The sequence below is a fragment of the Furipterus horrens genome, unplaced genomic scaffold, assembly GCF_987537825.1.
Source record: "Furipterus horrens unplaced genomic scaffold, mFurHor1.1.pri manual_scaffold_2, whole genome shotgun sequence".
NCBI lineage: Eukaryota > Metazoa > Chordata > Mammalia > Chiroptera > Furipteridae > Furipterus > Furipterus horrens.
Genome location: NW_028327172.1, coordinates 141,149,879 through 141,171,054, shown reverse-complemented (window position 1 = coordinate 141,171,054; position 21,176 = coordinate 141,149,879). Strand labels below are relative to the sequence as shown.

The 21,176-nt window shown below is 40.8% G+C and overlaps 1 protein-coding gene and 1 long non-coding RNA gene across 4 annotated transcripts; one reads left to right on the top strand and one right to left on the bottom strand.

The window, feature by feature from the left end:
- Positions 1 to 1,773: 1,773 nt before the first annotated feature.
- On the bottom strand, positions 1,774 to 3,818 carry LOC150019622 (uncharacterized). Of its 3 annotated transcripts, XR_016509278.1 has the most exons (5): positions 3,784 to 3,818; positions 3,322 to 3,406; positions 3,011 to 3,095; positions 2,827 to 2,910; positions 1,774 to 2,373 (listed from the first exon to the last, which is right to left on the bottom strand). It is a non-coding gene; the product is annotated as an uncharacterized LOC150019622 (long non-coding RNA). The 3 variants fall into 3 exon arrangements; XR_016509279.1 differs by lacking the exon at positions 3,322 to 3,406 and having other exon boundaries at positions 3,784 to 3,817; XR_016509277.1 differs by lacking the exons at positions 3,322 to 3,406; positions 3,784 to 3,818 and adding an exon at positions 3,195 to 3,301.
- A 2,056-nt stretch (positions 3,819 to 5,874) lies between these two features.
- Positions 5,875 to 16,705, top strand: FAM107B (family with sequence similarity 107 member B). The gene is made up of 3 exons (XM_090266547.1): positions 5,875 to 6,080; positions 14,875 to 15,025; positions 16,208 to 16,705. Exons 1-3 carry the CDS (start codon positions 5,953 to 5,955, stop codon positions 16,322 to 16,324), a joined length of 396 nt encoding a protein of 131 aa, XP_090122673.1. The 5' UTR covers positions 5,875 to 5,952; the 3' UTR covers positions 16,325 to 16,705.
- The last annotated feature ends 4,471 nt before the right edge of the window (positions 16,706 to 21,176 follow it).

Here is a 21,176-nt window from a genome sequence, read left to right as displayed (position 1 = left end):
CATATTTGCAGCCAATTTTTTGAGAGTTTGGAGTTCCAGCAGTAGTGGAGCTGGGCAGAGTGAAAAGTCACATTTCTGCACTTGTGTGGATTGCTCTGGCTGGGCGCCATTTGTAAGCCTTAGTTTAGGTTTGTGGCCCAAAAGGTCCCATGGGCATGTGTCCAATGCATGTGGGTATCAGATGGTGTCACTGTTTCCTGGTCCAAGATGGAATTCTAGGTTTGCCTCAGGGTCAGGCAAATCAGTAGTCTGTCAGTAAAATGCTTTGCTGTTTGGTAGAAATTCCTGCCTTAATTCACTCTGCTTTTTCTCTCAGTCTTTCTCCTCACCACCATCCTTGCTTCTGGGAACCAGGGGTGCTGAGGCAAATGGCTGGGGATCCTGGGAGAGCCTTTCCCTTTACACGCTGACCCAGGCCTAGAGAGTTTGCTGGCCTGCAATCAAAAGTGACTTGGATTTCTCAGATGGTGTCAGAGGATTGCAAGAATGTCTTCGAGACAGCCTGGGAACAAATTGTCTTAAAGAATGTTTTGGAATTACTTCTAACTTTCCAGAAATAGCTATAGCAATTCAAAAGTTTAATATTTTAACTTTGGTTATACTATACCTGTAAACTGTATACATTGTCATGCTTTAGGAATTATTTTCAAAAGGATTCACCTATTAGTGCTTCTAGGTACAGTTAGATTTTAAGTATTTAGATTTACATGAAATTTTACATAATCTCTAAGTTCTGATTTTTAAATCTCATAGGATGAGGTTTTAAATTTGACCTCTTTGATGTAGTAAGATGCAGATGAACAACTAGAGCCAAAATAGTATTATGGAAAACCCAGATGCAGTAAATGTTTGTTTTGTAAGCCCACTTGTGAAATTTTTCTGTGGCCATGTTTATTAACCTCTGGAAAGCAATAAACACAGAGTCCCCAGGGTATGCACAAAGCTGGGCACAGAATGAACCTCTGGAAGGGAAAAATATGAGGAGCAAGAACCCAAATCCATCTTTAAGGATGGGATTTCTTTATCCTCTGGGAGAGTGGAGTTTAGTAATGACATCATTCATTGGTTCACTAAACTTAAAGGCAGAATTCAGGTGGCATTTTCAATGCATGTTGTTAGTATCTGTCTAAAATGCAGTTCTCTGTGTTATATTATTCAACTGCTTAAAATCTTTCGGTGAGTCCCCTCCCCCTCAGAACAGGCCCTCACCATCAGGCCTGTTTTCTTGCTACAACCTCATAGTCTCCCTGAAGCCGTTCAGCACCAAGGGTGTAATAGACCTTTTTACATTTTGCAGAAGATTCTTACTGTGTGTAGCACAAATGGATCTTAGAAGCGTTGAATCTTACCAGTGAGAAGGCCTGTGAGTCATTTAGTTGAACTTGTGTTTTTGAAGAAACCAAGGCTTGGAAAGTTGGAGTTTTGTATACAAGGTTTTTTCCTAGACCGTTAAATAAAATACAGGATGGCGTTGGTCACAGAGTTTGGCTAATAGTAGCTTCCATTGATTGAGTTCTCACAGATGTGCCAGGGATTATGCAGAGTACTCACATCCACATTTCAACCAGTTCTTACGATCACACTCTAACATACAGGGAGAACCGAGGGTCAGGGAAGTTATGAAACTTTGTCCAAGATCTCAAGGCAGTTTTCTTTCTCTTACACTGAGTCAACTAATTTTTCTTCACTGACTTGATACTTTAAAAATAAATTACTTTTATCAATTATTGACTCGACTGGAGGAGTGAATATGACAAGAATGTCCATGTTTATTTCTGGAGAATATTTCTAGTAGTAATAATAATAACCACTTACAAAGTGCTTTTGCTTCCAGACATTTCTGGCTCATCTTTCCAATCAGGCTTCTGTATGACTTAATGGTCAGCAAGGAAACAGGCCTGTCCTCCCAACTCCAAGGTCAGTGCTTTTTTTACCTGCTGCTATGGACTCAACAGGTCATGGGCTCCCTCTAGTGGTAGTTGACGTAATTAGTATTTATTGACCCAGTCTAAGGGGTCTGAGGACTGTGAATATAAATTAGAAGTGGCCTCTGCAGTGAAGAGATGGTAGGATTTGTATATGTATTGATGTAATACAAGATCAGTGAGTACTAGGAAAAGGAAACAAAGAAAAATTCCATAGATGTTTAGAGGTCATAGTGTGTAATCGCAACGGGGAAATTAGGGAAGGCTTCATGGAAGATTTGACATTTGTCTGGATCTGAAGAGGTGGTGGTCCAGGGACTGGTAGGAAGGGATCAGCGCCGCTGCTGGAGGGAGGACGGTGCTGCCAAGGTGCTGGTGAGGAAGGCCGAGAAGTGTGCAAACACAGGGAGCAGGATGTGCCCGTTTCCATTCAGTCAGAGGCCAGGGTCTGTGACATGGAAGAGTTCACTTAGGACCAGAGTAGCATTTCCCAGCCTTGGTGGCAGGAACATGGTGGGCAAAGGGCTGAAGTAGTTGAACAAGGTCATTCAGGTGATTATTGCCAGATGTTGGTCATGGCTCCAGGGTAGAAAGTCACTGAGAAGTGGCTGGAAGGATCCAGCCCCTAGATCCTTCCCCAGCCACCACGTGAGTTTGCTCACGGCCAGTTCAGCCCCTCCTTCCTAAATGACCTTTCCTGATCTCAGTGGTCTGCTGCGTGATGGGTACAAGAACTCCGGCCTGGTCCACAGGCAGGCCTAGAGTCTATGCACTTGACTCAGACCCAGGGGCTTCCGTGTCCCCTGCCCCCACCCCAATGGGGAAGGAGGGCAAACCAGTGAGAAAGAAGGGAAATGGTCGCACCTTCACTTACAGCAGAACTCCTCCAGCCCCCACCCACCTGCTCTCTCCACCAGGAGACAGGCTGAGGTCCAGCTTACTACCCTGGTCCTGTGGGAGAAGAAGGACTTCCCAGACGCTGACTCTGAAGAGAAATCATAAAAAATAACCCAAGTTAGAATTTGTTCCCTAGACTCAGGATTGAAGCCTTTCATTCAGCACACTGAAATGAAAGCTCAACCCACCTCTTGGCTCCAAGGCCCAGGACATGTCTGTACCCTGGTGCTGACCTTCAGGAAAGACCGGGCATGGGGATCTGTGCTGCATCTCCTTGTGGGAATAGTGGGAAGGGGGACAGGTGAGGTGAGAAACCCTGGTGGTCACATCGCTGAGACAGAGGAAGGAGTCACCCAGGGTTTGAGCACTAACCTCCTGTGCCTTCTCCCCGTCACCACTGAGGTGTCTGGCAGACGTCAAACTCACTGTCCCCAGTGGAACCCCAGATCGCATCGCCTGTCCACCCTGCCCACAGCCTCCCCACCTCAACAGCACTAACCTTCTAGCTTTTCAGGCCAGAAGCCTAGTCATCCTCGATTCCTCTCTGGCTTTCACACGTCCTCTCCAGTCCTGTGAGGCTTTACCTTCAAAATACATTGGGATCGCCTGTCCTCTCACCTGCACTGCAGCTGCCCGGGTCTAAACTGCCTCTCACCGGCACTGCCGTCAGTGCCTCCCTGGTTCCTTCCTTGCCTGCTTCATCTGTTCTAAACTCAGTAGCCAGAGTGAGCATTTAAAAACATGAGTCAGACCTTGACACTTCTCTGCTCAAAACCCCAAATGGCTGGCTCTGCACCGTCCCCAACAGTGAAGGCCAGAGTCCTTACAACCTGGCTTCTTTGCTATTCTGCATACCCATCAGGCACAGTCCTGCCTATGGCCTTGGCACGGCTGTCCCTCTGTCTGGGATGTTCTTTCCCCACACAGCGACAGGGCTTTCCTCCCCCACTGCAATACTGACCTTATTAGGAGGCAGTGATCTGCTTTGATTTGGGGTCACAGAGATTATCCATGGTTTAGGGCAGAGAAACAGATCCTTTTATGGAAGCACATGGGCTTTCTCATCTAAAGATTAACTAGGATGAAACTGCTGTTAGCTTTCAAAGGCAACTGGAACTGCACAGAGGTGTGTGCAGTGCGCTTCATTTTTCACCTGAGGAACACATTTTTCTGAGGGCCGGCATATTCAGTCAGGCAGGCTGAGCTGGGATTGCTGACTCATGTGCGAGGTTTGTAATTCCCCATCTGGTCAAGGATGAAGGCATTTTTATTTCAAAGATTAAGGCTGCACTATAGTTTTTAAGGAATGTTTGGAGTAATTTTTTATATGTGCATTATCATTGGGTAATTTAAAGCCTTGATTGTGTTAGTTATACCTAAAATGTATAACCAATGACACATCTACAGTTTCTCTATTTTCATTGATTATTTATTCTTTGGAGGTTTATCCTCTTTATTTTCACAATAGTTTTTCTCCAGAAAATATTAAACATCATAATTGGGTAGACAGAACATAGAATTTGAGATCAGAGGACATTCATTTTTATTCATTTTCATTTGAGCTTTACACTACTGGCAGTATCAGCATGGAGGAGTTACTTAGTGTTTGTTTCTCCATTGTATTGTCGGTGAAGTAAAGATTCCAGTTCTTCTCCTCACAGGGTTGTTGCCGAGATCAGATGTGGTGGCATTCTATAAGCACTGTATCTAAAGCCCTGGGTCATCATTGGCTGAATTTGGGACAGCGTTTCTTACTGATGCATTCGATTATGACAGTGTTTGGGGACAGTTCAAAGACTCAGTAAAACATCATTGATGACTTTGAAACCAAAACTCATGATGCATGTAGCTGATGGCCACTAGCCCTGTGCTTTGTCGTTTTTTGTACACATCTTTATTCTTTTCTAGCACTGCTTCACCATGCCCAAGTCCACGCAAACAAACCCCGTGTTCCTGCCTCTTGTTAGCCCTGCCTCATGTCTGCGTGCGTGCACACACACACACACACACACACACACTCACTGTCTTGGGGTGTTTGGTTTCATGGGCTGAAATAAAGATGGAGCCCTTGTTCTGTGTAGGAGTATGTTCATAGATGACCTCTCCACTTTTTCTGTTCAGTACAGATTTGATTTAGTTCAGCATTTATTTAGTTTCTGTCACATGCCAGGCACTTTGCTGAACCCTAGAGATTCAAAATTGGGGAAGAAGAGGTTCTAGCTCTTGCAGAGAATAGACAGAAACCTGTGCTCCCTCTGTCAGGATGCATTGCGATGGGAGTGTACCTGCACTGTGCTGGGGCACCCAGGCATGGGGGTGACTGTTCTCAAGACTTCCCTGGAGAGGCGGGGAGCTGGAAGTCTTGGGCATTCGCTGGTTCACATGCTGGTCGCCATTTCGTGTAGGGGCCGAAAACTGGCCAGAGAAGTAGTCTGCATGTCTTCTGGACTTTCTAGGGAAGGCCCTATATCAAACAGTCTGCAGTGCCAGGCCTTGCATCTGATTTTTGGTTTGGAAAATGAAGTAATCTTACAGGGACAGGGAAGCATCAAGTGGTGTGTTAAAGATCTTGAAATATTTGCCTGATCTGCTTTGGGGGCTGAGGAGCAGGGATGGGGTCAGTACCAGGAGGTGTACCTCAGGGGCTGCGGCAGTAGTATACCTGCCAGGTGGACCCACCGTGCTTGATGCTCCCTGCTCTGGCCCCCAATGAGCATTTCTTTTTTTCTATGTCATTGCACATAACATGCACGGAGCACCTGCTACGTGTGGGGTTGAGTTGGTCTTTGGATGTGGTGATGGGAAGTGCCCTGTGTGACCTGAAATTGAAGGTGTGGCCAGAGCCAGGTTAGGCGATTGTTTGCTTTAGTCTTTGGCAGCACAGAACACTACGGACATTCTCTCTCCTTTACTCCCCCGGTTCCTTCAGAAAATGTTGGAATGAAGCAGTCAAGTGGACGGAGGAGGGTGCTGTGTTCAGCGTGTGCCCTGTGCTCAGCTGTGCTGGGCCTCTGCATTCGTGTGCTGTGTCTTCTCAGGGAAGACCACAAATGAGTCTTGTCTTTCTGTTCCAGAGAGCCCATTTGAGGATCCTGACGTTAAGGACACTTATTTCGTTCCAAGAAATATCATGGCCGAGCCAGACTATATAGAGGATGACAATCCTGAACTCATCAGGCCTCAGAAACTCGTCAATCCTGTCAAAACGTCCCGCAACCATCAGGATCTTCACAGAGAACTTCTTATGAATCAGAAGAGGTAAGATGGTTTCTTGAGCAGAGTTTCTCTTTGGGGACTTGCAACTAGATTTAATTTTCATCATGGAAAGAAAGGCTTCAAAGAATTTTTTGTTTCTAGCGTCCTTGAGCCAGGACGTCCCTCCGTACCCTGCGGCCACAGCAGGCTCAGCTGCCAGCACCGGGTTGTTAGGAGTCTGCAGTCCTGTGTCCCCTTCTCAGGTGGATGCAGATTTTAAAATTTGGATGGCAGGGTCTGCACTAAGGAAGTGTTCTAAGTTCAAGAGAAATACATTATGTCTTAGATTTGTAAAAATCCTGAATTTTCCCCTTATGTATGCGAATGTGTGGGAGTCAGATGTAAATATTGCCTGCTTTAGCATTTGAGTAGCAGGTTGAAGTCTCTAGAACCACATCAGTCTTAATATTAATAGATAAGAACTCTTGCTTGTTTTTTTCTTTGTTTTTAAGGACTATTTTGATTATCACTATCGTCATTTGCATTATTGTTAATCATGGAGAGGAACAAAACATTTACCTTCTGTTTTCTTTGTAAACCATTTGTTAGTTCCCCCTGTGTTGTAAGTAATTTTGGGTGTTGGGCTGGAGTGCTCTGTTTTTTAAGTGATGCTGCTCAGGGCCAGGAGACCGGGAGAGCAGAGAGTGCAAAGTTATGCTATTTATTAGGACGCAAGGTTACCTTCATTATTGAAGATCGATTCCACTTCACTTAGAACTGGTTTCAGTCCTTCAGAATGAAACTGTTGATCTGCATTGTGACACTTGTAGAGATCGCTCATCCGCCCACTCTTTGCTAAGCCCTGGTACTACCCATCGAGCTGAAAGGTACCAAGATCAAGTTAAGCATTAGGGTCACATTTTAGAGGGAAGGCCTAATTATAATTTAAAAATATATATTTTAAAGAAAATGTTGGAGCATTTTTATAGCAGTCCTTCCCGACTGTACCTCTGCCAGAACTCCTGTCCCAGCACCTTTTTGTAAATACATCCTTCCTCTAGATTGTGGGAATATGACCTACTCCCTTTCAGCCCCAGTGCATACTAGTGAGTACACTAGTGGATTACTGAATCCAAGTTTGATCCTTTCTGAATAGTAGTTAGCTTCTACTGCTTTTTGTCACATCAAAGAAAAAAAATGGATTCATTATCATCATGCCCAAAGCAAAACCTAGGAGTCTATAATTTCCTAAATAGGCCACAGAATTTAGAGACAATCCTGACTGAGAAAGGCTGCATTTTAGGGGAAAGATCAAAAGTTCAATATACTCCAAAAGAGACTAGGTAAATGTTCTTCTAAATTAAATAGCCTTCTGATTGTCTTTACGTCTTGGACCTCAGTTCCTTTATCTGTAAAGTGGGATCAGGGGATTCAGTGGATCTCTTAAGAACCATTCAAGCTCAAACAGGTTTTCTGTTTTGTGTTTTTCTGCTATATCTGTGAAAAGGCTCCAAGTCAGATGGAGTAGGCAAAGGGTAAAACAAAAATTGGCATATATAATGTGGAAGATAAAAATATCTTTCTTATAAAAATGGGAGTAAATAGTAGCATGTATAAATACCTATTAAAATGCACGGCATATAGTAAGTTCTCAGTTAGTCCCAACCACCTTGCATTTCCCATGTAGTGTTATCTGGAAATTCCTGTTGCTTTTTTCCCTTCTTGTTTGAAAAGTTCTGGTCTGCCTATAGAGGTACATTTTAAAACAAGAAAGAAAAAGGCAGGTTTCAAAATCAAATGAATGTCTCTTATCATATGTCTTCAGGTTTCTCAAGCTAAAATCTGAGTTTGGTAGAGTTCTCTATTAGAAATACAACTGGTTTTAGGGTGCAGACTTCTCAAGCAGTTTCTTCTTTTATTCGTCTTGGATCACATAAATATTTTGGAGATGGGGTTATTTCTAAATTTTAATGGTGGAAAATAAGAAATATGACATCAATAATATATATGTTTGGTTAAAGGGTAATTATACTTGATTACTGGTTTGTACCATAATGAAAGTCTATTTTCTATAATTTGTAAAGGGTCTTCCCATAGTTTATCTTACCCAATCCAGTGACGTTTCCAGTGACCCAGTGTGTGTTATCTTGAGGTTACCCTAATTTGACATGCTTGTAAGAGAAAACTCAGAGTAACAGACTAAAGAATCTTGTGATCTCACAGTAGTTTTTTTGGAATAAAAATGGTAGAAATAAACATAGAACTAAAGGCAGTTTAAATTAAAGGCAGAGATGAATCAAATGCAGTAATAATAAAAATTAGAAAAGGGGTAGGGAAACGAGAGGAATACAGAAATGAGACCAACATAAAACACGCTCTCTGTGTACCTTTGCCCCACATAGCCAGAAATTTGGCTTAAAGCCCAGTAGCAGTTAGTTCAAAGAGTTTTTTTTGAATTACTTTTTAAAGATCTTAAGATAAAAGCAAAGTCACTGCTTAGGAAACCAAATACTCTACCCATAGGTATTTGAACCCTGAAATCTAAGCTCTTTAAAGTATATAATTATGCTCCTTTATTTGCTATCTTTTGGACCAGCTAAGTTTCAGGTTAAAAGTCTACATTTCGAGCTGGTCACAGTTTGCCACAAGGTCTGATTAAGATCATTTTCAGGTTCTCAATAGGTGTCCCCAATAACATAAGAAGGGCAGATTTCAAGAGGCAAGCTTTTTTAATTTTCTTTTTTGAAGTTGAAAGATTAGTGTTTAAGAGGTCTTTAAAAATATTTCTAATATAATTTATATTCTATCTTCTCAACAAGAGTTCTTTTGGAAGGCAAATATAGAATACCCAGCTATTCAAACACACCCCTAAAAATGGTTCTTCGGCTTGTACATTTATTTCAGTCACTGGTTTCTACTCCCTGTGTTTTTAGTTGATCTTCATTTGGCATACCTTGCTAGACAGATATTTTCTCAATAAACACTTATGGCTGTACAACATGGAAAAATATGGGAAATTGAGATAGAAGTATTTGCATTTGAAACCATGCAGGTAGAAATAAATGGTTCAGGCACAAATGCAGAAAACGGGAAAATTCCAAGATAAAGATGGAATCCAAATGCACTCTCCCTTCCACCTTAAGAAAAAAATTAGGCCAGGAGATGTTTGGCTGGGTGGGCAGGGGAGCATGTTCTGTTAGGGTCTGCACCAGCCCTCGCCCCTGGCTCAGGTCTTCCAGGTGAGGAGGCAATTTCACTGTTTTGGGTTCAAGTGCATCTGGAGTGGATGTGGACCATTCCAGCCTGCCCCTGGAAGTATTCAGTGGTCTATGTGACATGTGAAACATATATATATATATATATATATATATATATATATATATATATATATATATATATATTCACACACACACACACACACACACACACACAGTGTTGTGGTCTTTTGGGAGGGCAGTTTGGCAATATGCATCAAAATATAAAATGTGCAGACACTTAGCCAGCGATTCTACTTCTATGAATGTAGCCAACAGAAATACTTAGAGTGCAAATCTTAATGTACAAGAAAGGTCATTGCTTCCTTACTTTTAATAGGGAACAATTGGAAACAACCATAATGCATATCATTATGGAAGTAGCAAACTTATGACACCTCTGTCCTGGGGTGTCTTGTGCAGCTGTTAAAAAAAATGAGGAAGAGCTTTGTTTGTAAAGGTATAGAAAGTATGGAGGAGCCTAGACTGCACAGTCATCTCTGGGTTCTTGGGGGCAAGGCCCACCTTGTTCATTTGGGTGGGGGGCATTCACATAAAATACAACATAAGTGGGGCTCCTAAGATCTGTTTAAGAAGGAGAGTTCAGATGTGCTTTCACTTTTTATTTTACATATATGTATATGTCACCTAACCTGTTTTTCTGCGAGGAGCACTTATTAATTTTAAAAATAGGCTTGGCCCACTGAAACAGTCACAGCAAGCAGGCTCAGGATTAACTGTTGGTTTTGAGTGGTAGGTAGAAAGCCAGCAGGACTTGAGCACCTGTCAGTCATAAAGGGATTAAAGTACTTGCTAATTGTATACATCAGAAGTGATCAAAAAGAATCAACTGTTGTCATGCACAGAATGATATTGTAGTTTTTATGAAATTTCGGGAAGATCATTTCTGTCGCCAGTCTGACCCAGTTTTAGACTCAGAGAATCATACAGCCAGGGCTTCCTTGCCTTTTTCCATTAAGCCCAGATTAAATGATTGACTATGGTAAAATATTAACTAAATTTGTATGACTTTGCGACTGTTACAAGTGCAGAACATTTATCATATGAGCACCATTTCCTGAGCTTTCTGTTACAAAATATTTTATCTTCCTGCCACTATTGTGTAAAACCCTTGAATAGAAAATGAATACTGTATATTAATTAAACCCATTCATATGTTGCGATAGAATGTCAGCTTAGTGTGTCATACATCAAAGTTTGTTCAATAGCTTCTGGGTAATCTAGAAGAATTTAATAACAGTTGAGGTTAATTTTGCCTGTGAAATATAGGGAAAGAAAAATGTTTGAAATTTAAATTATGCAGCTAACTAAATTCTTAATCCTAAAACTTAAATCCCTTAAATCTCTCTGTAGTGTCAGAGAGGCTTTTTAATAGTCATGAAATGGAATGAGTCTTTACTCAGATTATTTACAAACAACTTTTCCTGTGTTCAATGACACTTAGGTTTATTGTGAACAAAATACCATCAGCAACTTTCATTATGCTCATTAAAGATTTAATTTTCAGGATAGTCTGTCTATACTTTTGTCCCCCTCATACAATCTTAGTAACTGTGAAACCATAATTAAGTCACAAAAGTAGCTCCTCTCTTTTGTTTCACTGGAAATTTGGTTGAATTTATTATTTTTCTCTTTTTAAATTATATTTTATTGTTTATGCTATTGCAGTTGTCTCAGTTTTCCCCCCTTTGTCCATCTGCACCCAGCACCCCCCACTCCCTCAGACCATCCCCACACTGTTGTCCATGTCCATGAGTCATGCTTCTAAGTTCTTTAGCTACTCCCTTCACCTTCTTTCTTCCTTCCCTCCCTCCCTCCTTCCTTCCTTCCTTCCTTCCTTCCTTCCTTCCTTCCTTCCTTCCTTCCTTCCCTCCCTCCCTCCCTCCCTCCTTCCTCCTTCCTTCCTTCCTTCCTTCCTTCCTTCCTTCCTTCCTTCCTTTCTTTCTTTCTTTCTTTCTTTCTTTCTTTCTTTCTTTCTTTCTTTCTTTCTTTCTCTTTCTTTCTTTCTTTCTCTCTCTCTCTCTCTTCCTTCCTTCCTTCCTTTTTTTAAAGTTCTGCTCTCTCTTTTTCTTAATTGATTATATTATTACAATAGTTCAAATTTTTTCCCCTTTGCTCCCCTCTGCCCAGCACCCCCCCTCCCCCAGCAACACCCCCCCTACGAAGTCCATGCCCATGGGTTGCACATACAAGCTCTCCTGCTTCACCATTTCATATATTCATCTTTTCTTAAAAAAGTTAATTATTTTAACAATAAAAAAAATAACAATCCCTCCCTCTCAGACTTAAGACCCTTTATAATCTTATAAAGGACAATGGGCGAAGGTCTCGAGCTCCTCTAGCTGCTTCAAGCTGGATAAGGTCGTCGTCCTACCTACCCTTGGGTCCAGAAATCCCTAATAAGAGTGGGGGTGTGGAGGGGAGAGTGGCCTTCCCACAAGGGGAAGGATCGTGCAGACTCCAGGTCAGTTGGCTGTCCCCGGTCAACGGCGTGCTTGGTTTAACAGGCTGGTGTCCTTGTTGTGTTCTGGGGGCAACAGATTTGGCAACAGGGTTAAAAGACATCATTCAATCCATAACCACTAGATGACAAAAGGCAGGTATTAATTTTTCGTTGTCCCACATTAGGGAAAAAAAGGGCTTCTTTGGAGGAAGGTGTCCCAGGCACATCTCTCCTGTCCAAAACCCTTTTGCCCATTATACTTAGTTTGGGCTGAGGGAAATATTTTAGGTTTCCCCGCTCTCAGACCTCTGGGCTCTTTCTGTCCAAGCCACTAGGATAGAAAAGAGAAACCAGTTTTAAAGTGAAGCCCACAGACCACCCCATACTTCACCAACTCAGCCACTTAGTTCAGCCAAACCGTTGAGTCTCAGGAGGGAGCAATGCAGACAGGATTAAGTGAGGCCTATACATATAGACAGTCACTCAGGTAATGAAATCATAGGCTTACACCCTTTGAAAACAGAAAACACGTGTTAATTTATGTAACATAACCCACAAACAAGTCTCTAAATCTGTAGAACTGTCTTATTGGAAAGACATCCAGTTGTAAGGCATTTGACATTCTTCTTTCCTGTAAATTAAACATCTTGGATGATACCACAGACATAGTTTAACTTTCAAATGAAAACAAATTTTAAATGAAAAGAAACTTTAAAGATGATTAGCTGCACTACTTTATAGTCTACCACTGAGCATTGTGATTTTCCTTGAATCATGATTTTTCTCCCTAAGATTACCCTCCTTGTCATTAAAGGGACTGCATTAAGTCCATTTTTAATTTATCCTGTTCATTTGCATAAACACAACAAGAGCAGCAAATGATCTTTAGTTCTGCTTTGCTGGAACTTATGCAAGGAACATTTAGGGTGACCTTCAGTCTGCCCTTCAGGGCACAGAAGCTGAGCCACATACCTGGCATTCAGCCTTGCCTGTAAACACCTGTCTTTTCCAAGTCCTTCTGGTTTTCCATTGTGCCTTAAGGTCCCTCCTAGCCATCTGTCAAGAAAACAACCTTCATTCCTTCCCTTGAAAGGTTGCCGTGGACCGCACAACCAACCAAGGTACCAGGCCTTTTATCTCATGGGCTTTTATTACCTTCGAAAGTCAATCCCAGTTCCTCAGGGCTTTTTGGTAACAACCAGAGCCCAAGCATGTCTCCTTTAGGCATGACATTCCAGTCAAAGTCTTGGTCAAAAAAACCTCTATTAACAACTGGTCTTATAAGTTTTATGCAAAGAACCTTATGTTATTTCTTCTTTAGAATGCCAAACTCTGGAGGGATCAGATAGGGAGAAAAATATACAGTCTGAAGGAAAATCCTTGTCCTTCTAATATTCACTGAACTAACTTTCTTTCTTTCTCTCTCCCTCTTTCTTTCTCTCTTTCTCTCTCTCTCTCCCGCTTTCTTTCTTTCTTTCCTTCCTTCCTTCCTTCCTTCCTTCCTTCCTTCCTTCCTTCCTTCCTCCCTCTCTCTCTCTCTCTCTCTCTCTCTCTTTCTTTCTTTCTTTCTTTCTTTCTTTCTTTCTTTCTTTCCTTTCTTTCTTTCTTTCTCTCTCTCTCTCCTTCCTTTCTTCTTCCTTCCATAATGTTTATGGTACAGCTTTGTTGCCTTCCTTCCTTCCTTCCTTCCTTCCTTTCTTCCTTTCTTTCTTTCTTTTTTTCTTTCTTCTTCCTTCCTTCCTTTTTTCCTTCCTTCCTTCCTTCCTTCCTTCCTTCCTTCCTTTCTTCCTTTCTCTTTCTTTCTTTCTTTCTTTCTTTCTTTCTTTCTTTCTTTCTTTCTTTCTTTCTTCCTTTTTCTTTCTTTCTTTCTCTTTCTTTCTTTCTTTCTTTCTTCCTTTCTCCTTCCTTCCTTCCTTCCTTCCTTCCTTCCTTCCTTCCTTCCTTCCTTCCTTCCTTCCTTTCTCAGTGTGAACTTATAAGAGATTGAGATGAGTATGGGGTTGAGATTCTTTTAATCAGAACACACATTTTGGAAACCATTTGCTTTAACAGTTATTCAGATGATTAGTTGGTCAGTCCCATTACTTGATCCAAGTAGTCTGGAGAACAGCCACCAAGGCAGATGTACCTGGTGTTGCAGACTAGCAGTCGTCACCAGCAATACCGGAAAGTGGTGGAGAGGTGCACAGGTGCATCTCATCAAAGGTTGATTCAGCATGCTTGATTCAGCTACTGTGCTAATTGCCCTCAGCCCAGAAAAGCATGAGATACTGTTCAATCAAGTGTGTGTGTGGAATGCATGACTGTGAATTTGCTGACCATCACTTACACCCTTTGTTGCCTGAGATTGACAGTATTTTTCTTGTTCTGTGGTTTGTTTCATTTTTATTTTAAGTGCTCTTAGTAAATATTAATATCAAGTGGAGATTACTTACGGGCTAGTGGAGATAGGCTGAATGCTAGGGAATGGTCTTCCCTTGACTTGCCACAGACTTACTAGAAGGAGGGTTGCTAGGCCTAAGTTTTGGTTTCATTTCTCCCCATTTGAAGAGGTGGTAGCCTAACTTATCCCTCAGAAATACAGGACTTCTCTGGAGCCTGACTTCTGTGAACACATCTGAAATGGTTCAGCTGTAGGCATCACTGGACTGGTTGTCGGGGTCAGTTCTATGTGGCCATGCCCCTCAGTAATGATGAAACCTTGGATGTGCCTTTATGCATTTAAGAACCCTGTTACAAATCTGAAATTTTGGCCATTTTTCTGTTTAAAAATCTGGTGAAGCCATGTCATCTCCACATCCACCGCAGATGGTTGTCACACTATTGAATGAGCATGCTGCTCCCCCACCCCCAGCCCATCCCACACCTGCTAACCTCCTTTGTGTAGCCTACTGTCTGACACTCGATGCATTTTTATTCAGTCAGTGGATATTGCTTACTCTTGGAAGATACTCTTGCCCTTTCTTTCATGCTCATGAATTTCTGAGACCACAAATGTTGACTATTAACTGAGAGTAGGTTTCACAGTCATGCTAGTTCATTAGGCCCCTTTTCTGTGGCCATGTCTTAAATTTCTACTCATGAAAGAATGTGTCCATTTGATTGTAACTTTCTAATTTTGTTATTGCTTTTTTTGCAGGGGTCTTGCCCCTCAGAATAAGCCAGAACTACAGAAGGTGATGGAAAAGAGAAAACGAGATCAAGTAATAAAGCAGAAGGAAGAAGAAGCACAAAAGAAGAAATCTGACTTGGAAATAGAACTATTAAAACGGCAACAGAAGTTGGAACAGGTAAGGATGACTCGGTGAAGGTGGTCTTTTTTTTATTGAGCTATATTTGACAACCAACATTGTATAAGTTTCAGATGTATGGAGTATTCATTTGGTATGTTTGTGCTGCAATCTGATGGCCATTGTAGCCTTACTTGACACCTCTATTGCATCACATAATTATTATTCTGTAGTTGGAAATGATGAAGATCTAGTTTCTTAGCAAGTTTAATGTTTATGGTACAGCTTTGTTGCCTGAAGTTGTGTACTATGTATTAGGTCTCCAGGACTTATTTATCCATGAGTTGCAAGTTTGTACCTTTGAACAACACCTCCCATTTCCCCACCCCCAGCTCCTGGTAACCACCATTCAACTCTCTACTTCCACAAGTTTTTTAAAGACTCCGCATATAAAAGACATGATACAATATTTGTTTTTTTCTGACTTACCTCACAAGTTCTCTTTTATGTCCTATAAAATAGGAATGTTGAATAAGCAGAATTTGCCCTTGTCAGTGTGGATCCGTTTTGGGGTGTTGTCTCAGAGACCAAAGGGTCACGGATTGATTCCTAGTCAGGGCACAAACCCAGGTTGCAGATTTGATCCCTGGTCAGAGCATGTACAAGAAGGCAACCAATCTCTCTCTCTCTCTCTCTCTCTCTCTCTCCCCCCCTTTCTCCTCCTGAAAGAAAAGTTTACCAGACATGTCAGATGTAAGTGTTTATACAATGAAAGGAAAATATGAAGCAAAATGTCAGCAAATGGCCTAAAATACATTTAAGTTGAAGTTCAGGATTCTGTTGAGGATCTAGCAGAGATTTAGGAGGCAAAGCCAAAACCAGGGGCATTCACTGAATTCGCAGTGTTGGAAACTCAAGCAATTGAGTGAACTTTAACTTCACAGAGAGTACAGGAGAACTGTGTTGATCTCAGGATCTCGTTATCTTAACCTTGATTTCTAGATTCTCATCATCTCTCAGCATTGCTTGTGGTAAGAACCCATTGGCTGCTGCTCCTGTGTGGAATTACCCCAGGACCTATATACATGTATACATACGTGTGTGTGTGTGTGTGTGTGTAACTGAAACCAGGACAGAATTTCATACATTGGAAAACAAAGTCATTAGGGACTTTGGAAAGAGGAGTGTTTTGAAGAGCCTCTCAGTTTGTAAATAATTTTCCTGTTTCTGAATTTTATTTAGCTTGAACTTGAGAAGCAGAAACTGCAAGAAGAGCAAGAAAATGCCCCAGAGTTCGTGAAAGTTAAAGGCAATCTGAGGAGAACAGGTCAAGAAGTGGCCCAGGCCCAGGAGTCGTAGGTCCGGGCCCCAGAGACCGTGCTGATGCTGTGAGCTGGCACCTCCTCAAGGCTTCATCTCAGGGCACAAGCCCCTGGGGAGCATCCCAGCCAGCAGAGAATCGTTACTTAACAAAGGATTTGGTCTTGGTTCACCTACTATATGGGTGGGTAAATTGCCTATGACAGTTGCAGTTCCTATTCGCCAAACGAAGGATGTTGACCAGCACTCAAGTTGGGATATGGACCTGTATTCAGAGACTTAAAAAGAAAACAACAAAAATGGAAGAGGACACTGGAATAAATTCTTGAGAGTTGCACTACTTGGTTTTTCTGCCGATCCAAGTTTAGTGGGGCACAGAGCCTTTTTCCTTTTAAAAACTAGAGAAAATGTGTTCTATTCTTCGTTATCTATTAGATAATTTAGATCACACTGAAATGCATTTGATCTGTTACAGCCGATATTCAGCAATTCTATTTTGAGAACCCCCAGTTTTTTTGTTTAATTTACACTTTCACCCATGTTGGAAAAATTCACACCTGAGAATGTAGATGTTGATGTTGAGCACAGCTATTACCTTTATTGACAGCAATAGGGTGAGGAGGTTTTAAAATATGTAAACAAACATACATAAACAAAAATACATAAACAGCCATCTTGACCTTATTTTAATTCCTTCTGGTTATGCTCTATGGTAACATTCCAGTTTGGGGAAGGCACATTATATAAATCCATTTATTGCTTTGATAACTATTAGGGTTTTTTGTTTTGTTTTTGTTTTTTAATTTCTTGCTGAGCTAGCTAGTCCTTTTATGTGAGGTAATCTCTCCAATTCTTTGGAGAACAAAAGCTAGTCCACATAACCCAAATTCGGTGTCCAGAGTAGAGGGTCCCAATCTTTTGATTCCTTCTTAGAACAGTGTGGGGAATGCTCCCATTGGGAGCCTAGAAAGGAGTAAGTAGTTCTTTGGCTATTTCAATGTGAAGCAAATGTAGATTGGTCTCAAGGAAGCCTAGCTAAAGATTCATAGCATTTGTACATGTTGAATGTTATTAGAATCCAAGCTTTGAAAATTTCTGAGTGATGATCACCCATTTCTTTGTTGTTTTTTTGAGAAGAAAGACTATTTCCACATTCTCTTAGTTATGATGATGCTATTGATAATGACGTTAATGACTACTATACTGCATCTCAGGAAAAGCCAACACGGAGGGAGAAGCTGCTTAGTTTTTGCACTCTAGCTAGCAAGCTACTCAAAGTGAAGCGCAAGTTACCAGTAACAGCAAAGTTCTTAGGCAGAATTCCTTTCACTGCTGGCGTGATACATTCGACTTGGGGTGGTCCAGAGGGATTTGTGTGGATTCAGTATGTTCTTCACAGAGACGATTCAGCCAGTAATTTCTCCATTGAAGACCTCCTTATAATTCCTCTAAAGGCACATAGCTGGATTCTGAGCTTTTGAATTCTTAATAAGCATAGTAGAAATTGGCTTTCTGTGGGAATGCTTTTCATAGTTGACCATTAGGCTCATATTCTATCCTAATGTGAACAAGCTATAAGAAAATGCAATGATCCTATACTGCTGGTTTGAGAATATGTGAAATACACGTGGAATGGATGATTTCTCTCATCAGTAAGTATTATTTGTATAAAATAAGAGGCGCTTAAGATATTGCTCCATAAATTCCTTTTGAAGGATGCAATTCTAACTTTTTTCCATCACTCTTCCTTTTCAGAGAAGAAAGTAGGTTAATTGATTATCTTGAAAGTACATTTCTGATTGCACATTGATAAGAGTTCATTCTTTGTACATGTGCACTAATGAAGTGATATGTAAAATGAAGCTTCAAGGCTGGCTCATACTTAGCCTTTAACTGCATGTAAGATCTTCAGATCTGGTGTCATTGAAGCAATTCCGCCACTTGCTAAAATTCTCAAGGGCTCTGACAGGCTCCTTTAGAAGGACTAATTCTGTTTCTAGAACTTACCTAGATTTCATTCTTCACTGGGGAAAAATAAATGACAAAAGCACTTCCCGAATCCCAATTTCACTCACAAATCTGCATAATTATTTGTAGTTAGTAGTACAAGGTCTGGCCAAATGAAGACTTGTAAATAGCATACAGTGATGTCTTAGGATGAAACAGTGGAAGGTACATGTAGAGAGTCTTTTTGAAGTCATCAGATCAGCTTAGGTCACAGGCCTGAGTGTGAGAAGGCTCCAGTCTTACCGACGCTTTCATACTGTGCACCCCAAGCGCTAGAACTTGGACATTCGAGCAGTTTTGTGCTTTGAGCCACTTTTGGACAAAAATGGCTCTATTTTTCAACTCCATGGTTTTCTTAAACTAGTTCAGTGTTTTATAGTCTAGTAGTAAAGTAGTGTTGCTTTCTAAGCTATAACAGTTGACTTTATTCTTCTACTCTGAAAAATCTTGACTTGTTTGAGTGTATATAATATATATAAAGGGAGCCTTAATGATTTGTTTTCATAATTTAATATTTTTTGTATTTGCTCTTGTATAATTGTTTTTAATGGAAAGTATTACAGAATTGAGGGTGGAATTCTTAGAACCAAAGTTATTCTTAATAAAAATCACCACATGCTTGGACCATGCAGAATTGTTTGTTGGATGTTTTTAAAATGGATATCTGGATCTGACTGGGAGAGGGTAGGTTATGTTCAGTTCAAAGATCAGAAGGTGGTTCTAAGGTCTCGCTTCAATGACTGTCCTCTGACAAACTTGCCTCCAAATCAGTTATGTCTTCTTGCCTTGCGTCACTCAAGACTGACAATTCATGATGTCAAATTTATGCGAAGGTATTGTGTTACACTTTGCAAAGAATATATGATATTTTAGCAGAAGCTGTCAGTCTGCAGATCAGAGTATCCTGGATTTAGGTAGCTTGGTAGGACAGTGAAAGATATATTTTGGGAAGGAACAGTTTTTAGTGCTTGTGAACTAGTACACCTGGCATATCTGAAGTGTGGCCATAAAATTCCTTTATGCGGCTAAAATAATGTTATTCTCAGAGAAGTTACTTCGGGAAGCTATACACATGATTTTATTATACTATTGGTTAAATGGGTTTGGAGGTTTCAGTCTCTTTACTTTTGCAAGCCCAAGTTATTAGCTTGATCACCCAATTCCTAGTATCTTTGGACTCTTTTTTTGAAAAGATCTACTCTGGGCAATAAAGATTTGCTACCTCTATGGCTATACCAGGAGTTCTAAAGGCCAGCATGAAAGGCAAGTTCCAAAAATTATTTGAACAGTAGTTGCATGCTTGCAATAACTAGGCATTTTCACAAGGTGACAGTTTTGAGGCAACTAGTCTATTCATGGACCACTGTTATGTTTGTTTCTTACAGTAATAATAATAGATTTGAAGGAAGACAGAGGACAATTAATGTTTTTGGTAAGACTAGTATTAAAATATACTGGGCTTACATTTACTAGTATAATGAGACACAAAGTGTTTTCTTTCTGAGGCCCTGGGGTGAATAAAATCTTTGAGTAAGTCTCATAATTACAATTTCTACTTTTTTCTCTTTTGAAAAAATGCATTCTGATTATCAATTGGGGATGTTTTGAATGTCTTCTCAGTTGCTCCTAGATTTCCTTGGGCGCTTGGTTATTTATGGAAAGTGTGCTGATTGCTGCTGGGATGTTACTGTTCCTGGGCCCCTCAGTGTTAGGAGATACATGTGTGTTTCAGTGTAAATACGTATTCATACGATTGCATTGATATTTATTTTATATCTGTAGTTACTGAAAATCATTAATTGACAGCAATATCCCCAATTCTGACCCAATAGCACATTCTAGCTTTCCTCTTTTCCGTATTTGTAGCCCCCTTTCCTAGCAGGGAAAGCCTAGCTGCCCCCTCCTCCGTGTACTCCTCAGTCGTGTCGGATGTGACTCACCTCCTAATTTGGCTCAGCCGCCATCTGCACTCTGGCCTTGCCTGAATCGCTCAGGAAGAAAAAGAGGAACATCTTTCTTTTTTTTCTTGAGCATTTCAACATTTACTGTGAATTGAATTTTAAACTGCCTCGAATAACTTAAATTGCAGTTGCAGATTTAGTATGCCTGATTGTGCTGCACCTTTCAAACTCCTTATAAAGCGCATGAACCATGCTTGACTAGTTAGACAGGGCTCTCCAGAAAAGCAGAGCCAATAGGAAATAGATATGTAGGAAAGGTATATGTAAATATATGTATTAAGCAAGATTTATTGAAGAAATTGGGTCATGCAATTATGGAGGTGGTGAAGTCCCACAATCTGCATCTGTTAGCTAGACACCCAAGAGAGAAGGTGGTGTAGTTGTCTGAGTCTGAAGACCTGAGAGTCAGGCAAGCTGAGAATGTGAATCTCAGTCTAAAGGTAGGAGAAGACCAGTGTTCCAGCTTTGCTATTAAGCAAAGAGAGAGCAAAACCTCCCTTCCTTGCCTGTTTGTTTTATTCAGGCCCTCAACTGGTAGGATGATGCCCACCCACATTAGAGAGGGCTAGCTTCTGAGTCCAACAATCAATTCAAATGCAGTCTTATTTGGAAACACCAACCAGACGAACTCAGATGTAATGTTTAATCTAGACACCCAGCGGCCCAGTCAAGTTAATACATAAAATGAATATAATTGAATACAATGATAAACACATTAAAAAAATAAATGAAATTCTGTTTTATGAGTCAGCTTTTGAGCATTAAAATATCCAATAATATTTTTGCTTTAAAAATACGTCCCTACTATTATGGCCATATATATTATCATATCTCCCTAGAGATATGGTTATACTTTATTATGTTTCCTGGGCTTGTAGTAATCATACCAAACCTTTAAAAATAAAATAAAATAAAATAAAAAG